This window comes from Monodelphis domestica, chromosome 1 (assembly GCF_027887165.1).
Source record: "Monodelphis domestica isolate mMonDom1 chromosome 1, mMonDom1.pri, whole genome shotgun sequence".
NCBI classification, from domain to species: Eukaryota; Metazoa; Chordata; class Mammalia; order Didelphimorphia; family Didelphidae; genus Monodelphis; species Monodelphis domestica.
In genome coordinates, this window is record NC_077227.1 from 105443774 (window position 1) to 105462611 (window position 18838).

At 37.3% G+C, this 18838-nt stretch overlaps 1 protein-coding gene across 5 annotated transcripts in view; it reads right to left on the bottom strand.

Moving 5' to 3' along the window:
- RBM20 (RNA binding motif protein 20) overlaps positions 1-18838 on the bottom strand; it is a 243365-nt gene that overhangs the window by 32972 nt on the left and 191555 nt on the right. For all 5 annotated transcript variants that reach the window (XM_007479029.3, XM_007479028.3, XM_056820201.1 and 2 more), the window contains exons 4-7: positions 18341-18432; positions 17883-17980; positions 5576-5719; positions 2558-2689 (exon numbers count right to left, since the gene is read on the bottom strand). In XM_007479029.3, coding sequence (XP_007479091.1) covers positions 2558-2689; positions 5576-5719; positions 17883-17980; positions 18341-18432 — 466 coding nt within the window. The remainder of the gene's footprint in view (positions 1-2557; positions 2690-5575; positions 5720-17882; positions 17981-18340; positions 18433-18838) is intronic.

The window sequence follows — 18838 nt, forward strand, 5'->3', positions numbered from 1 at the left end:
AATGGGGGCAATGTGCTGAAAGGCTGCCTAGATCACATCTAGCTCCCTGCATTGGCTCCACTTTGATGCCTCTGTTCTCTGCAGAGATTCCTTCTATTGGAAATGTGAGGCTCTTAGGGCTGAGGTTCCAGATTCCCACAGAACCTTTCAGTAGTCACTCAATATATGCTTGTTGCTGAGGATGAGATTTCTGGCAAGAAGCTGCAGAACTTTCTGTTTCTGCTCTGGACAGCTTTAATTTCATATTATTCCTTCAGAGAGCAAGAGGAACACTTCAGATGCCTCTCCAGGTCTTCTGCTTCTCTCTCTATTTCTTTCTTTTTTTTTTCACATTCATTGAAGGCATTTATTGAGCTTCTACTATGTGCATCATCCTGGGCTAGGTACTGAGTGGAATAGAGAAATAGAGAAGACCATGGTTCCTGCCCTAAAAGAGTTTACAATCTAGAAGGAGACACAATATATATTTGTGAATCACTGTCACACATGGTAAAAATAGGAGAAATCAATCAACTCTAGATCAACAAGCATTTATTAAGGGCCCTTTATATAGCAAGCACTGTGCCAGGTAGAGGGGATACAAAGAAAAAAATGAAACAGTCCCTGCCCTCACGGAGCTTACATTCTATCAAAAGAGACAACACACATGCAGATACAAAATATATAATAAATACAAAGTGACTTTTTGGAGGAGACCTAGCAGCAGGACTCGGGAGAAACCTCAGGAGGTGATATTGGGGCTGAGTTTAGTTTTAAAGGAATCTATGGATTCTAAGAAATGAGGAGAGATTGAATTTTGGGCATAGGAGTGAGGAGAATGGACAAAAGCATGAAAATAGGAGATGGAATGTCGTGTATGAGAGGAACAGCAAGAAGACCAATCTGACTGGACCTAGAGTACAGGAAAAAGAGAAAAGTAGGCTGGATATTTGGTTAGGGTCAGCATTAAATACCAAACAGAGGAGTTTATATATGATCTTACTTGAAACAAAGAGCCAATAGAGTTTGGTGATCAGTGGAATGACACGATCATTGCTGTGATTTAAGAATATTACTTTTTTTTTATTTATGATGAGAAATGTTATGCATTTCCAGAGAAAGAATTGATGGAATCAGAATGCAGACCAAAACATACTATATTTCTTCTCTTTCTTCTCCTTTTTTGTTGTTGTTCTGGCTCTTTCCCACAAAATGACCAATGTTTTATATGATTTACAAGTGCACTGTAAAATTTCTGTCAAATTTCTTACTGCCTTAGGGAGGGAGAAAAAAAGAGAGTGTAGGAAAGAGGAAGAGAATTTGGAACTCAAAATTTTAAGAAATAAATGTTTAAAATTGTTTTTACATGGGAACAAAATAAAAATTATTTAAAATATATGCATAATAACTAATTTAATTGAATTTTTAAAAAGAATATTACTTTGCCAGCTACATGGGGATTGATTAGAGAAAAGAGACAGTTGATTGTTTCTCCTTTCCTTTACCTTTCCTCTAGGAATCATTGGTTAAGAAAACAGTTGAGGGATAGAGAAATGGAACCAATCGTGTTCCTTTTGGGGGAACTTGGTGAAATTCCCTGAAACAGAAAGGCTCCTCTCATAGACTCAAGGTCTCCCCTTTAGGGCCACCCTAATTTATTTATAGGGCTCTTTGAAATGGCAGAATGCCAAAATATGTCTAAGTGAAAAAAGTGGTCATTTTCACTGAATCCCAGAAAAAGGTCCTGAATGAGATATCCAGAAGGTACCTGTCCTTCCATAATGAAGGGCTACCCTTGACCTATCAGATAATAGAAGGTTTGGGGGTTTTTTTGGGTGGGGGAGGGTGGAGGAATGATCCTAAGTTCTCTCCCAGGAAGATAAGAGTCTGGAGACTATGTTTTGATGATGATAACTGTGGCTATTAGTCCTAATTAGAATTCCAATGGGAATTCAGTATGGAAATTAAATTACAGTACTGGATGGTAGATCCCAAGAGAACAGCAACTTCTGCCAAGTTTGACTGAGTGTAAGCATAGAAAAGATCTTTCCCTTATCTGAAATGAGCAATAAGTTTTCTTAAATCAATGGAATATAACAGGAGACTGCTTCAAGTCAAACTGCTGGCAAAGGAATTTTGTATCTAATGTTGGAAAGTGATGGATCCATTAGTTAATTTGCAAACATACTCATGTTAGAGTGCTGGCACCTAGACAGAAAAATATGTCTTTGCTTTCTAACTTTAACTGTTTAGGCAGATCTGAAAATCTGTAGCAGAGATATTTTGGATGCAACCTGAAGCTAATATCCAAAAGCTCTCTCACCCCCTGATGAAGCCACTGAGGCTAAGTAGTGCCCATGGGAGTCATTGACAGGTCTAAGGAAAGGAAAGTCCAACAGGGAGAAGAAAGAAAAAGGGAGCAGGATTTTAAGAGCAGGTGGTAAGAGTGAATTAGGAGAGGGAAAAAAAGTAAAGAAAGAGGTATATTTGGTAGTGAACAATGGCACTGAGCAGTCTCCTTCTCAGCCAAGGCATGGGCATGGTACCAAAAACAAGAACCCTCTCTTTCCTTCTTTACCTTCAGTTGCAGTTCTTTGTATCTCTTGGACATCCGAATGAGCAATTTCTCACCGTTAATCACAGCAGATTTCTCTTGGTAATATTGTACCATTGCCTGGGCTGCTTCAGTGTAAGCCATTTCCAGAAAGGCCTATAACAAAGGAAAAGAAAGATACTTATTGAACTCATATTTTACCATTTTCTATTTTTCACCAGTAGGCTCAATCTTGGCCCCTCAGGCAAGGAGGTATTATTACTGTTGTATCAAAAGCACCTTGTTTTAAGAGGTCACACTGTAAAATTGTTCCTTATTCAAATCTCATGGTATAATGGAAAAATCCCTCATTTGGAGTCAGGGAATATAGGTTCAACTCATCTTTATTATCTATAACCTATGCCTCAGTTTACTCCATCATAAGGTGAGGCTGGATGACATGACTTTTAAGGTCCCTTCTAGTTTAAATACCTGCATTGATTGTTTGCCATGCTTGGAATATTCTTATTTATCTTTTAACTTCCTAGGCTTTCTTTAAGACTCAACTCAAAGTCAGTTTTCTGCAGGAGACTTTCTCCAGTTCCCTCAGTTATTAAGGACTTCCACTCTATTTTGTATATACTTATTGACATATATTCTACATTAGAGTATAAGTTCTCTAAGGTCAGGGACTTTTTTAACCTTTTAAAAAATCTCTAAATAGCACAGTGCCTTGGCTTTAATGAGGGTTTAATAAATGCTTACTGATGGACTGATCCTATGATCTCATGGTAATTTATTATAAAGAAACATGGCATGTTGGAGAAAGCACTGGGCTTAGTATGAAGAAAAATGTGTGTTCAAATTCTCTAGTGATACTTATAATATTATAGAATTAGAGCTAGAAGGGATATTATAAAAACCATCTAGTGTATATATGAATTTTACAGATGGGGAAACTGAGGGACTAGAACTACATGGCTTATAAGGTCACTTTTTGTAAATACTAACTACATAACTGTAGACAAGTCACTAAATCACTCGAAGTCTGTTTCCTGAAGATAATACTACCTACAGTACCTACCTCAGAAGGCTGTTAAAGGATGAAATAAGATAATGTATGTCCAATGCTTTGAAAACTTGAAGGTGTTGTATAAACATCAGCTATTATTAAGTTCACACCATGTTAAACCCTAAATATGTATGCCCATCTTGGGTGACATAACATAAAAGTGATTCTCTGAAGCTCAAGTCTATCAAATAGACTTTACTGGGCGTCTATTTTATCTTTGGAACTAGACATTTCATATTATTAGTGATAGTGATGACGGATCTAGGTGACTAGAGACATAATTCTAAGCCTGTATCTGAATCCTGACCACCTGTGGAGGCAGAAATCGCAGAATCTAAAATGCTGTAACTTGAAGGGATCTTGGAAATCATGTCAGTACAGAAACTGAGCCCTAGAAAAGAGAAATGACGAGCCTAATATCACAAAAGAAGCAGTTGAAAATCCTGGATTAAAACTCATCCCTTCTGATTTCAAGCTTGAAATTCATGTCACTGAAGTTATAAGATACCTACAAATTCTGGAGGTGGGATGTGTTGCTTATGTGTCAAGAAGAAAGAAAACTATTTTAATGATTTCACATTTTCTTTTCTTTTTTACTCCCCTAATAAAACACTATGGGTGTGTATGTGGATAGTGGGGAAGATTATGAGACCGGACTATTTTGTTTGGCTTAACCTGTTTATTCTAAAAGCTTTTTTAAAAATGTAATGAAATGAAATTAACTTGATCCTACTTTCCTTGAGGGTAGAAGAGAAAAGACATCAGTGATTAGGCAGTTCCAAGCTCATGTAGGCTCAAAGCCTTTCTCACACCTTTGACTCGAATCTTTTGTGACAGATTGGGGGGGGGGTATTCATATGAAATACTTAATTTTTTTCATTTCATATTTTTATTCTCTGTTCTGGTCTAGCTCATAGTAGAGTGAGGACTATGCAGACATCAGAATCCCAACCCTGCCATCCAACTTTTTATGTAATTTTTATATAAAAATACTCTAGTAGCTGGGCCCCAGCAAACAAATAGAAGCAAAAAAATAGCTAATGCAAAGCAGAATAGTGAATCTCAATGTGTTCAAATTGGAAGTAAAGGGAGTAACTATACACCATGTGTTTAGTTTGAGCAAAATAAAGGGGGGAAATTTGTGACTGAGTTGCCAAATTTTATGGGGAACTATGGTGAGGAAAAAGAACCAAGTCCACTTAAGAGTCATCATGGGGGGAAAGGCTTTTTCCTGTGTACCTTAAATTGGACAGAAAAGTAAGACTTTTCTGACTCCTGTCAGGAAATTGAACTCCTTATTGTAAAGGAAAATCCTAGTGTAAACTTTTTTGCCTTTGGAACTAGAACTAAAAATACTAAGTCCTCAGAGTACCAGGCAGCTCAGGAAATGCAAGATCATTCATTGGTTCTGCTTCTCATGTATAAGTGGGCACAGTTATATATCCTCTAATCATTTCCCACTCATCCCTGTGCTGACTTTGGTTAGAAGAGCTAGATGACAGAAAAAGGAGAGCTGCCACAAAGGACTAATTACTAAAGCCTGTTCCCAGTCAGCTCCTGACTGGCTCTAAATTCAGCCTAACACATTCAAGGAGCTGATATGGAATGCAGTACTAACTCTGTGACTAGGACATGGAGCTCAAGGGGCCAAGGTCAATGTATCTATCTTCTTTTGGGCTTATCTCATTCTACCAGTCACAGATCTTAGCCCCCCACTTCAGTCACTGGTGACAATCTCTTAAAAGAGGATAGGGCAAAGAAATATGGATGATGGATGGTTTCATGTAAAAATCTCAACCAATAAAAAATAACTTTAAGTGAATTTTCAATTGGGAATATTCAGCTCTTATGTGGAAGGGGGGTACTTTTTAGTTAATGTCACTTTTATATATACAAAATTCATACAATTCTTTCTGCTTTTAAGCAGATTTCATATATTCCAATGCAAAAATACAGATTACAGCTGAAGGGAAAGAGAAAGATAAGCAAACCTGATTGGTGGACTTCATGAGAATATAATTGGTTACTTTTCCAAAGGGTAGTCCCAAATTAATGACATCATTCTCAGTGCAGCTTCCTTCAGGGAGATTGCAGATGTGTACCACTCGACCAGCAGTGGCTTTCCGCTGTGAAAACTGATGGGAACAAATGGCAGTGCTGGTCTTCAAAACATGTTTCATTCATTCATTCAATCATTCTTTCATTCAGTCAACAAACAGTGATACAGTTCACATCATGTACAAAGCAGTATACCAAGCTCAGAGATATATAATGATAAATTAAAGAGTCCCTATTTCTAGGAACACAGACTAGCAGGGGGATGCAAAAAAAAAAAAAGAATTCAAAACAAAATACAGTTATATAGAGCATGAACAAGGCATGATGAAAGCTCTGAGAAAGGTGGGAAATCACTTTTTGCTTTAAAAAATTAGTGAAGGCTTCCTGGAAATAAGTATATTTAATTAAATCTTCTCTCAGAACTAGATACCTACGAGCCTAAGTAGTATAGTGTCTATGACATATTTTGTGTGTGTGTTGTGAATAAAGAAAAGGAATCTATTCACAAAAAGTCCCTGCCTGAAGACATTAGACTAGAACCTCTCTGAGGGCAAAGATTGAAACTTTTTGTGTGCTGACAAATTCCAGTTAATTCAATTCAATAAATATTTATTAAGTATCTAAGTATGTGCAAGACACTATTCCAGACACTGGAGATAAAAGATAACAAACTGCATAGCCCCTGCCTATCATCAAGTACTTTACATTCTAAGAGTATATATGACTTATATGTAGATAAGCATAATACAGAGTAGCATGTGACTAGTGCTAGGGAGAGACCCAGATAAAGTGTTTTTAAAAACTTGAGGGAAGACAAAATACTTTCACACTTGGGGATTAGAGAAACTTTCACAGATGAGCTGGTGCCTAAACTGTGCCTTTAAAGAAGAGGGTTATGAAAGGCAGAGATAAGGAGGGTGAGCATTCCAGGCACAGAGAAAATGATACATGAAGCCATAGAAAGGGGAGGGGGCCATTTGAGTTCAAGAAAAAGCCAGTAGGCCAATTTTAGATGGAACAAAGAGTAATATCCAATTTGGCTTGAAGGGAGCAATGTAAGGCTGGAAAGGCAGCTTGCTGATCACCTTCAATATCAGACTAAGGAGTTTATATCTTCTAGACAATGGGGAGCCACTGAAGTGCTTTAAGGAAGATGGTTGATTTATTTTTTTTTAGACCCATGCATTAGCAAGATGGCACCAGTGCAAAGAAAGGCTGGAGAGATGGAGAGCCTGAACCAGGGACACCAATTAGGAGATTTTTATAATAGTCTGGGTGGGAGATGAGATACCGAAGTAAACCAGTGGTGGTAGGAATGAGAGAAAAGGATGGGTGGCAAGAGATATTGGGGAGAATGAATTCATGAAACTTAGTAACTGACTTTTTGGGAAGATGAAGGATTCAAAGATCTGAAATTTCAAGCTTGGGTGACTGAGAAATAATAATAATAATAACAACAACAACAACATAGTGCTTTAAGGTTTACAAAGTACTTTTACAAATATGACATCATTTTATCTCCCCATAACCCTGGGAAGATGTGCTATTATTTTCATCATTTTACAGATAAGGAAACTGAGGCAAATATAGGGTTTTAAAAAACATTTTGCTTAATCACCTGCTAATAATAATAATAATAATTATTATAAGCTAATAAGTATCAAGGACGGGATTTGAACTCAAGTTTTCCTGACTCCTGGCCTAGCACTTCATTCATTGTACCACACTTTAAACAATTGGAAATAACAATAATAATGATGATAATAATTAACATTTATATAGTGTACATTAAAGTTTGCAAAATGCTTGCTATGCATATTCTCACAACAATCCTGCAAGATGAATGCTATAAATATTATCCCTACTTTACAGATGAAGAACCTGAAGCCCAGAGATATAGACTTGCCCATGGTTGTGTAGCTAATAAGGACAAAAATGTAAGAAAAAAAATTTGGCCTCAGGTCTTCCTGACTCCAAGTCCAACATTCTGCCCTCTATGGAACAGGAACTCTAAAGTGAGACATTGGAAAGATGAGCAGGGAGGTTTGGGATAGGGAAGAAAAGTTCATGTTTTCATTTGAAATTCTGGATACAAACATGGCAGCAGAAATGTGAAGTTTGTTTCTTATTCAAAGATATTTAGTTTTGAAGTCCTCAGTGCAGCGATTATTACTGAACTCATTGGAGAAATGGGATCACTCAGGAAGAGAATGTATTGAGAGGAGGATATGATAGCCATAGTGGATATCCTAACTTCGTAGGGTGGAGGGGGAAGGGACCCAGGAAAAAAAAATGAATTAGTGAAAGAGCAATTGGTGGAAGGAGAGTGTTGGGTCCCAAAAACCAGAAGAGACATCCAGAGTGCTGATTGCTGAGGAGGAATACTGAGAAAAGGCCCTGGGGCTTAATCATTAGAAGGCCACTGGTGACCTCTGAGAAAGAAATTTCATTAGAGGGGTGGAGTTTGAAGCCAGATGGCAAGGAGTTAAGTGGTTGGTAGGGAAAAGGGGAGTGTAAACTAGACTGCTAGGAGTTTAGCAGCAAATGGGTGCAGAGTTAAAAAATAGATTTGTTTTTAGATGGATGATAACAACCTGAATATATTTGTAAATATTGTAAAAAGAGCCAATAGGTAGATAGAGCTGGAATATGAAGGGGTCATGGTTTTTATCACTATTATTTTTGAAGCACATATTACATTTAAACATGATAATAGCTGCTGCCCCTGTTCATCAGTGTCTACTTCTGAATTTACTTCTGCTTGCTTCTGTGCATTTGTTTCTTAAATTCTTACCTTTTGTCTTAGAATTAATACTAAGTATTGGTTCTAATGCAGAAGACTGGTAAGGACTAGACAATAAAGGTTAAGTGACTTGCACAGGGTCACATAGCTAGTAAGTGTCTGAGGATAGATTTCAACCCAAGCCCCCCTATCTTCAGACCTGGCTGTCTATTCACCCAGCCAGCTAGCTGTCTCCTCTTCTGTGTATATTTAATGCATCATTGCCAGATTTTTCTTTCTTTTCTTCTTTTTTTAAATATCACTTTCACTATTGCCCTCCTTCTTCTCATAAGTTCTTTGCCCTGATAAATAAAAATCTACTCTTGTAACAAATATAGTAGAGCAAAATAACTTCACACATTGGCTGTATCTGAAAGGGCATGCCTGCTTTGGGCCATGGATAACATTTAATGTAGCAAGCCACCAGAGGCAAGGGAAAGAATGGGCTTGGGGTTACAAACTAAGGGGTTAGTTTTGGTAAGGAGGGGCAACTTCATCCTCAAAGAGTAGCAGAAGTTTAGAAAGGTTGTGAAGTGGGGTGAAGTGGAATCGAGAGAACTCAGAACAGATGACTTCCGTCTTCTCAGTAAAGAAGTAAAATTGTTGAGTGGCACGAGGTTAGGGGCAGGATGAAAGAGTTCAGAAAAGCTCATGCTACAATGGAAAGAGCTCTGGAATTAGAGTCAGAGGACCTCAGTTCAACTCCTGGTTCTGCCAATTAAAATATCTGTAAGATTGGGCGAGTCATTCAACCTCTTGGGATCTCAAATCCTCATCGGTAAAATGATGTGGTTGGACAAAATAATCTCTAGGGAAACTTTGGGCTCTAAAGTCACAGTCTATGAAAAGCCACTGTGGGGAGTAAAATAGGGCATTTATTCACAGATGAAAAAAGGACTGTAGTGCAATGGTGAGACCCTAGGTGGGTTTAGAGAATATGAATTTATAATTTCTCCAAAAGCTTTTGACTGTGCAGAAGTAGGATCCAAGAAGGGAGACTATGACAGTAATGCATGAGAAGGTGGGTCAGGTTCCCAGGGTTTGTATAATGAATGGAGAGAGAGAGAGGAATAATCCACACTCACACACAAAGACATTTACGATGGCTGGACAAAGCCCTTAGAATAGAAGCTTCCGGAGGGTAGGAATTATGGTCTTCTTATGCTCAAAATGCTTAGCATGTATCAGTGGCTCCAGAATTATTACACCATAAATCTAATCATGTGCATTATGAAACAGAAAGACTCACTTCTAAACAAGTGGGTTACAAGATTATACCTTAAATTTTCAGAATCATCACCTTCCATAGCTAAAGTAAAGTCTTACTTCAAACGGGGATTATACTTATGTATACTTATACTTATGTGTATATATATGTACATATATATATATACATATACTTATGTAAATACAATAATTTGGATGTAAATACAATATAAATACAAAATATTTGGAGATTCATACAAAAGTCATTACTTGGCAATTCCATTTCAAAAGCTTTTTTATTTCTTTTTTAGACTTGAAATAAAGTTACTGAAAACTCTTTTTTTTTGAAGTTTAGCCTTAGATAGAAGGCTAAGTGCCTCAGACCTTACCTCTCCCTAAAGGTACTCAGACATCAATTGCTCTCCCAGTGGTAACTGCTTCCCCAAAGTAGAAAGAACATTCTGCCTGTTGTAATGTAGTTCCCAAAGCAATTGCCCATCTCCCTTAAGTGGAAATGGAGCTTTCTGTATCCTGTGCAAAGACAGATCTACACATGCAAGGGGTATGTAACTGAACTGAGCTAATGACATTGAGAACCCTTCTAAGGAGACGGATGGGAGTGCCTTTTAAAGAGCTCTGGATCTCAGACCTTAATTAGAGTGAGCTGTTCAAAAAAAAAGATGAAATCAAGAGAGCTTTCAAGATCAAGTTCAGCAAAATGGCTTCTCATTTGGGTATGGCAAGTCAGGAGCTTTGTGTCTGAGTCTTCTATGATCAACATACAACTTCACTTAGGCAAAATTGCTATCTGCACTGTGAATGACAAAAAGTCCAATGATACCCCCAAACTCTGTAATGCTTTTTAGAATGCCTCTCTTTGCCCCACTGACTAGTGAGTAGGGAAGCAAACAGTAGTATTAGCTTCAAAGCTTTCTTTCTAGATTGAAATAAAAGTCTGAGAAGGTCTCATTCCCACATTAGTAATGTGATCACTACTGCCTAAGCTGGAATATTCACCTCCCAAAGAACAAATACTTTCAAACATACCATTAAATCAATAAAAAGCAATCAATCAGAGGGGCAGAAACTGTCAGGAAAGGGGCCAACATGAATGCCTGTAAAAAAAAATGTTTTTTGAATTTGACAAATATACATCTGAGTACCCTTGGGCAAGTCCTAAAATCCCATTCCTTCTGGAAACTTTCCCAGACTAACCAAAGGAATGGTGATAATGATAGCTTTCTCAAATCTCTTTTGTCTAAACAGGAAATTCCTGTATTCCCCCTTTTTGATCACCACGACAGTTCCACAATAGGAACAGCAATAGTATCTCAAATTTATATAGTGTTTTACCTGCAATAATATCATTGATAGATAGATAATACAAGTATTACCTCCATTTTATTTTTATTTATTTTTTAAACCCTCATCTTCTGTCCTAGAATCAATACTGTGTATTGATTCCAAGGCAGAAGAGTTGGAAGGGCTAGGCAATGGGGGTTGTGATTTGCCCAGGGTGACAAAACTAGGGAGTATCTGAGGTCACATTTGAACCTAAGACCTCCCATCTCTAGGCCTGGATCTCAATTTACTGAGTCACCCAGTTGCCCCCAATTACTTCCATTTTATAGATGATGAAAATGAAGCATGGAGGAAGTCAAATAATTGGTCCAAGATTAATGGGCTAATAAGTTGCAAAGCCAGAACTCAATCCCAGTTCTTTGGATTTCACGTGTGAGACTTTTTTCAACTAATGCCATGCTGTCTATATATACATACCATACACACAATGTATAAGATCACCTTGCAGTTTATATTTCTTGTGTACTTCTTTATGTCAGAGGATACCCTCCTTAGAGACTCTAGTAAAAAGCAAAATTAGCAGCTCACATCTCTGCAATTTCTTTTTTCACAAAAAAGGGATTGTTTTCACACTATCCAGAGCTGCCCTATTTGATTAACTGATTTTCCAAAAGTGAATTAGTTTTTACAAAAACAGAAAATTTTATCTACACCTAGTCCAAGCCCTTCAATTGCCAGGTGAAAAAACTAAGTCTAAGAGAAATGAAATGACTTGCACAGTCAACAGTAGATCTTGGATAAGAACACCAGTCTTTAAACTTCAGGTCCAGTGTTATTTCCACCACTATGACATGGTATCTCAATGTGTCTGCCTGATTAATTTTCCTTGGATCACAAATAACTGCCTTCTTTGCTTGATTATATCTATCTGGAACTTTTATGTTTCTATGCTACACTTAGATCAATAGATAACACATGTGTATGTAGATATATGCCAGGGCTGTAGTCTACATTTATTGAGCACTAATTCTAGAGAGATATATTTTGGGACAGATAAGCAGAGTTTGCAGAGCAATCTAACAATTCTTGTAATGGATCATCCACTGAAATTATCTTTGTGGGGTATTGATGTCATAGTTCAAAGTGACAAGTTGATGGGCCTCATATCCTAATGCACACAGACTCTATGGAAGTCCCAGGAATTGGACACACATGAGAGTGAGATGTTGAGCTGCCTTCAAAACTCTCCCACTTAAGATATGGGGAATGTAACCTTTGTACCAACAGGAACCACTCTGGGGATGCAGGCTAGCGGGTCCCTCCTCCTGGAAGACACTAGAAGCTTTGGTTTTGCATACATATTGGCACTACTCATTTAAAATTGGATGCTACATGCTGCTTCTAGACTGATTTCTGAAGTTTCATGTGCCTGGTTCCCAGATCATTCAACTTGCTTGCAAACTTTTTATAGTTGGGTGGAAAATGAGGACAGCAAACAGACCAGGGCATGCAGATTTCAAAATCTTCCACTGCTTGGCTTGACATGTAGGAAGGGATTAGACTTTGGAGACAGGTTCAAAGAGTTCAATTAAAAGGACTCACCTACCCTAAGTTACTATAAAAATGTGGCTACGGCAATGAGCTTCAGGAATCTAGGGAAGGGCTTCCCTTTCTCACTGAAGTGTCAATTCAGATTTTAACAAATTTTTTCATTCCCCCAAGCCTGACTTCCTTTAGTAGTGGCCTGTTTTCATTCTGACTTGGAACTCATGACCCTGTGCTAATGTGTTGGTGTAAATCACCTCACCTTTACAATGTGTGAGCTGAATGATCCAACAAATTGAAATAAGTTGATGACAAATAGAAATGGGCTCTTGAAGAACTGGTACAGTGCTGTTTCACATTTTATTCAATAGATTAGATGAAGGCAGAGATGGCAATCTTGTCAAATTTGTTGACTACATGAAGTCGGAGGGGATAGCTAATAGTGGATGATAAAATCAGGATCCGAAAAGATTTCAATAGACTGGAAAGATACCCATCTTAAAAAGATGAAACTTAATAGAGATGTGTAGAAGTTTTATACTTTGGTTCAAAAAATATTAACTCTATAATTTAAGGATGAATGAAGCATGCAGTTAGACAGCACCTCCTATAGAAACAATCTGAGAGTCTTAGTAGATTGGAGATTCAACAAAAGTCAACAAGGTGACATGGTAATTAGCCAAAAATCTCATGTTATTCTAGACTGCACTGAGAAAGGTATAGTTTCTTCCTATTTAAGTCCCTTACAAACCCATGAGTTTCTGTGATTCTGGAAATCTCTTTAAATTATACAATCACTCCTTATGCCTGAACATAAACATCAATTAAGTTTTTCTAGATCATTCTTGTTTTGAGGATATCACACAGCTAGCCAGTGAACATAAATTCTAGAGTTTGGGACCTTCTAAGAGCTTTCTAATACACATTAATATTGGTAGTCTATGATGTGATCAGTTTTCTTGAGTCAAAATTGGCTGGAAGTTCTTCAACTAACTTCCTCCAACATATCCATTAACTATATTTAAAAAACCCTTACTTTCAGTCTTTGAATTGATATTAATGAGTTCCAAGGCAGAAGAATGGTAAAGGCTAGGCAATTATGGTTTAATGACTTGTCCAGGGTTCCTTAATTAGGAGATGTCTGAGACCAATTTTGAACCCAGGATCTCCTATCTGGTCTGACTCTCTATCCTCTGCACCCCTTTGCTTCCCCTCTATTAACTATTTAGAATCATTAAAGATTAGAGACAGAAGGGATCCTAGGGATTAATTTCCAGTCCAACTCCACCATTTTACAGATGAAAAGAAACTGAAAGTCAAATAGGGGAAATGACTTGAAACACACACAGCTAGTTAATGGCAGAGCTGTGGAACCAACCAAGATTACTCAGTTCTGAGTTCAACTGTCATTCTTATTATACATGATGCTTTTGTGAAAATAGAAAGTGATATCCTGCTGAGAGGAATAAAGGGAAAGATTGTTCAAAGGCAAAGATGCATCTTTGAAAAGCAGGAGACTCAGATTTATTCTTTCAATTTTTACCAACCAGCCAAGGTTTGTATTTGAAGTTTGTTTTTGAAGTTGGAGTTCAGAATGAAGTAAAGTAGATATAAAAGTATTAGGATGGAGTGAAGTAGATGGACTGGCATTCAGTACATGGACAATTGTCCAAAGTAGGGAGATACTGGGAAATGTCTAACAATAGGCTCTCTGAAAAAAAAAAACAACAGCCACACACGAGAAACTTTTAAGTTTAATCTGCTCTGTTAACATTTTTCCAAAAATTTTTAAAGTCTAGACAATCATCAAGATAACAAATCAAGCTCTGATTTATAATACTTGCCTATCTATGAGGTATAAATGCTCACACTGGAAAGGGCAATTGTCTTATGTTTGGTCTAAAGCATGAACATGATTTCTTTTGGACAACTAATGGCATGTTTGCAAACCACTACTCTTCTCTATGCCTTCTGAATCTTCATTTATGTGAATGCCCTAATGCTTAAGGTCTTAGGAAGACAAAACCAATACTAACAGCTGTCTAACTGCCAGAAGACCTCAAATGTCCCTGGGTCACAAGTGCCTCAAGCTTTGGCACCATGCACTAAATAAACACCACAGAGGCTGTGAAAACCCAAAGGCCATTTTATAGGGACAGGCAGCCCGTCAGTCTGCATCTACCTCTTGCAGATGCTAGGAAGCTATTTACAGCCAAAGAGAACCCAGACAGCCCCTTCCAGAAACATGATTACTCTGTTTATGATGACTCCATAGCCAAGTATAAACTCCCTGCTGCTCTATCCATCAGCAGCAGCTTTAGTGAAAGTGAATACTGGTTCACAAAGGTATAATCATTTCTAAGTCCTGACCCCAGCTGGTGAAAGACAAGATGCAGACTGCCTGGTAATATATGAATACAATCAATCCCATGTAATCTTTCTAAACTGCCCCAGACAAATGTGAAAACACAAAGCTGCCATCCAGTCACAGTCAAGAGATTTTGCCTTATTGTCCCTATCAAGGCATTTGCCTTAGCACGAAGGATGATGGAGATGGGTCATTTAGACTGTTACTCAATCCAAAGGGAGATTTTCACCTGATCTATCAGATTTCAGTGGTCTTACTCAGAAGTAATGAGGATTAATGTAGCAATTGGTTTTTTGCTCTATAAACAATACAATTGTTCACTATTGAAATCTTAGTTCTATTTTCCTATATTTTGTTGTTTTTCACAAAAATTGCATGTAAATAGACTTGTATTGGTTGAACAAAATTGCTTATAATTTAAAGGAACACAAGACAGGTAGGTGGCTCAGTGGATTGAGAGCCAGGTCTAGAGATGGAAGGTCCTGAGTTGCAAATGTGACCTTGGACACTTCCTAGCTATATAATCCCAGGCATGCCACTTAACCTCAATTGCCTAGTCCTTACTGCTCTTCTGACTTTGAACCAATACTTAGCATTGATTCTAAAATGGAAGGTAAGGGTTTTAAAAACAAAACAAAATAATAAGTTAAAGGAACCCTCTGATGAGTCCTTTGGGGACAGAATACTTTTGCAATGTGGATCTTCTTTCCCAATCCCTATCCCTCTTATCCATTTATCTGCCTCTAGCTGTACAATGAGGAGATTTGGCTCCATAGTGACCAAGTTCTTTTCTTGCTCCAACATTCTATGGTTCTGCATTACCAAATTATTATATGTTGGTATTCTTCAAGAGGGGGCGCACCTGAATTTGGTTGATTCTTTCAAAAGCGGTAAACTGAGAACCTCAAAGGTGAGTAATTTGATAATCCAGTCAGGGTTGAATTTAAGAACCAACCAGGGACAAATTTTTGTTATTTGGTCATTTGGTCATATCCAACTCTTTGTGACCATACTGTGCATGGAGTCTTCTGAGCAAAGATACTAGTATGGTTTGATATTTCCTTAAGGCAAACAGGAATTGTGACTTGCCCAGGATCACATAGCGAGTAAGTGTCTTAGGCTGAATTTGAAGTTACCTTCTAAGTACCCACAAAAGCTGACTGAGGAAATCAGGAATATTAAGTTCCAAAGATGGAAATAATTTAGCAAATATCAAATTAATCATCTCTTTATTCTGTAGACCAAAGGTTAAATGGTCTTTCTGTCCCATATATTGAATGTATTAAAGTAGGGAATTGCCAAAATCCTTACTACTTAATAGTATTGTGATTTGAGCATTCATTGATTCATTCAAATATTTATTGAATGTTTACTATGTACCAGGCACCCTCACACAGCATTTTCCCCATTAAAAATACCTTGTGTATAGTATTTAATGAATATTTAACTGAATTAACTATAAGAAGGAAAAGATGCTTCCTTTGCAAAGCAGGTACAGGTAATCCCTTTTCTTAAAGAAAAATTGTTACAAATATCTTTTGTTCTTATTTTATTTTAATTTCCAAATGTATCCATTTTCTTCCCCTACTTATCAAGTCATATCTTGGAACAAAGAATTTTTAAAAAGAGAGAGAAAAAACATTTCAGGAAATCTAACCAATACAGCCACCACGTCTGACAATGAGCACAATGCTTTGTATCCTTTCTCTTCCATTTCTGTGAAGGAATGGAAGTACATGTTCTCATTCCTTCTCTGAGGCCAGGCTTATTCTGTATACTTATGCTGCATTCAATTTTGTGTTTTTACTCTTTGATTGATATTGTTCAAATCATTGTGTATATTATTTTCCTGGTTGTAGGTAGTCTTTTTTCAACTCTTCACATTTCATCAATCCACTATTTTAATGCTCCCTAATAAAGCCCTATATTTCACTTTCTTGTCTCATTTTCCATTCATTCAGTGTTTTCTACCAACAATGTCTGAAACAAGTAATAGCCCAAGTCAGAATTTTGGCTCACAGAGATGTACTCTAAGGTACAGTCTTCAAGAACATTTCATGTATCACTGAGATTATTGCCAGTATTACAGAGTCAAACATTTTTTTTTTTGCAGAGTGTGCTAAAAAGACAAAAGTCCCTCTCTTGAAACATTTATAATCTTATATTTAATTTTATTTTGCCTAGTTCTTTAAGTTCACTAGTTAAACACACACACACAATTTAAAAAAAAATAGATATATCCACAAGCATATTTATACACAAGACCCACAATTTAGCCAAATACATTTTGGTTTGCATTTTGCTTCCAAACCCATACTATGTATTTCTGGGAGAGTGAAAAAGATGCTCTGGAGGAATGAAGGAGAGCCTCAAGGCAAGGAAGATTAAAGGAAGAGCTGAGGAATACAGGATGAGTCACCGAATCAGGACTGAAGAAACTAGAGCGAAAGAAGAAGCTATAGTAACTGGTGGAAGGGAACAGGGAATGGCTATTTGGGAATGAAGGGCAGGTTGTGGGGAGTAGGAAAGAAGCAAAATAAAAAAGCTTTTATTATCAACTAATTAATTCTCTGAACCTCAAAACCCATTGGCATATAGTTTTTTATTTTCAGATATATTTTCCTTTCTGATCCTGGTGTCTAGGATCACCCTCTTCTGGGAAAAGAGCCACTTCAGTATAAAAGTCAAGTCATTTCACCAGTCACATTGCTTATCTAAGCTAGTGTAGGTCCCAACAAAACATGTGAATGAAAAATGGAATTTACTTTTATAAATTTTTCCCCTCCCAAGTATATTTTTCAAGTTTTTTCTCTCTGAAACCAGCTGTATTGAATTAAGTTATACACTACTCTCTGGGGACACATTCTTCCAAACTACATTAAGCCACATCTGGAGTACATTCACTTCATCCAACTCTGGGAGTAGAGAAAAATATAGTAGAGATAACTATGTTCTTTTTTGTCCAATACCACATATAAACAGGTGTTATAATTGCTGCTGCTGCTGCTGACAAAGGTGAAATTACTTTCATACTCACATTTGTCCCGGAAGCAGTGGGAGAGAAAGTGGGATTTGACTGAGCAAAGGACCTTGTTGGAACCACAGCAAATGACGATCCAATATTTGAGGCAAAATCTAAAGGAATTACATAAGGCCAGTGGGGGAAAAAAAGAGACAGTCACATTGCTTTCAAATGTCAACTGCCTAGGACTAACAGGGGGAAAAAGGATTTCTCTTAAAAATACTTGCTAACAATCATCATGATTATTTCTCAATTTCTCTTGAAAACACTGATCACTCTTATAAAGGTCACTTTAAAAAAAAAAACACTAAAAATACCAATACATGAAACACAGAATCCATTTGGTGTTCCAAAGATTTTTAACTTTGTAAGATGGGACACAGGGAGAGTTATGGGATTAAAAAATCTCAAACAAGGTGTCATCATAAACCTGATTTCATATTTATGTTAGTAATTCTCTGGATATCTCTTACCTTCAGTTCCAGTTGTATTAAAAACAGCTGTGCTATTTGGTGAGGTGCACAGTGCTCCCTCTGCTGAGCCAACAACACATCGGATGCCCGCACTAAAAAAAAAAAAATTTAAGGGAAGAATTAAATATTAAAAAAAGAACAAAAAGTTAGAAGAAAAAGAATATCTTTACCTCAGCCTTGGCAGAGAGGTAAATGATTTTCTATCACACACAATTTGAAAGTTGGAAGGGTCTTCAGTGGCTATCTAGTCCAACCCATAGGAACCCCAACCTTAATACATCTGAAAAATAATGGAGCATGTGCTTGAAGACTTTGAATAAGGGGGAACCCACTACTGCCTGAGTCAGGCCATTCTCTTTCTAGACAGCTTTAATTTTTAGGAAGTTCAGCTAGGTGAAGCAGTGGATAGAGTGCTGTCCCTGGAAAGAGGAGAACCTCCATTCAAATGTGGCCTCAGATACTTACTAGCTGTATGACTCTGGGTAAGTCATTTAACCA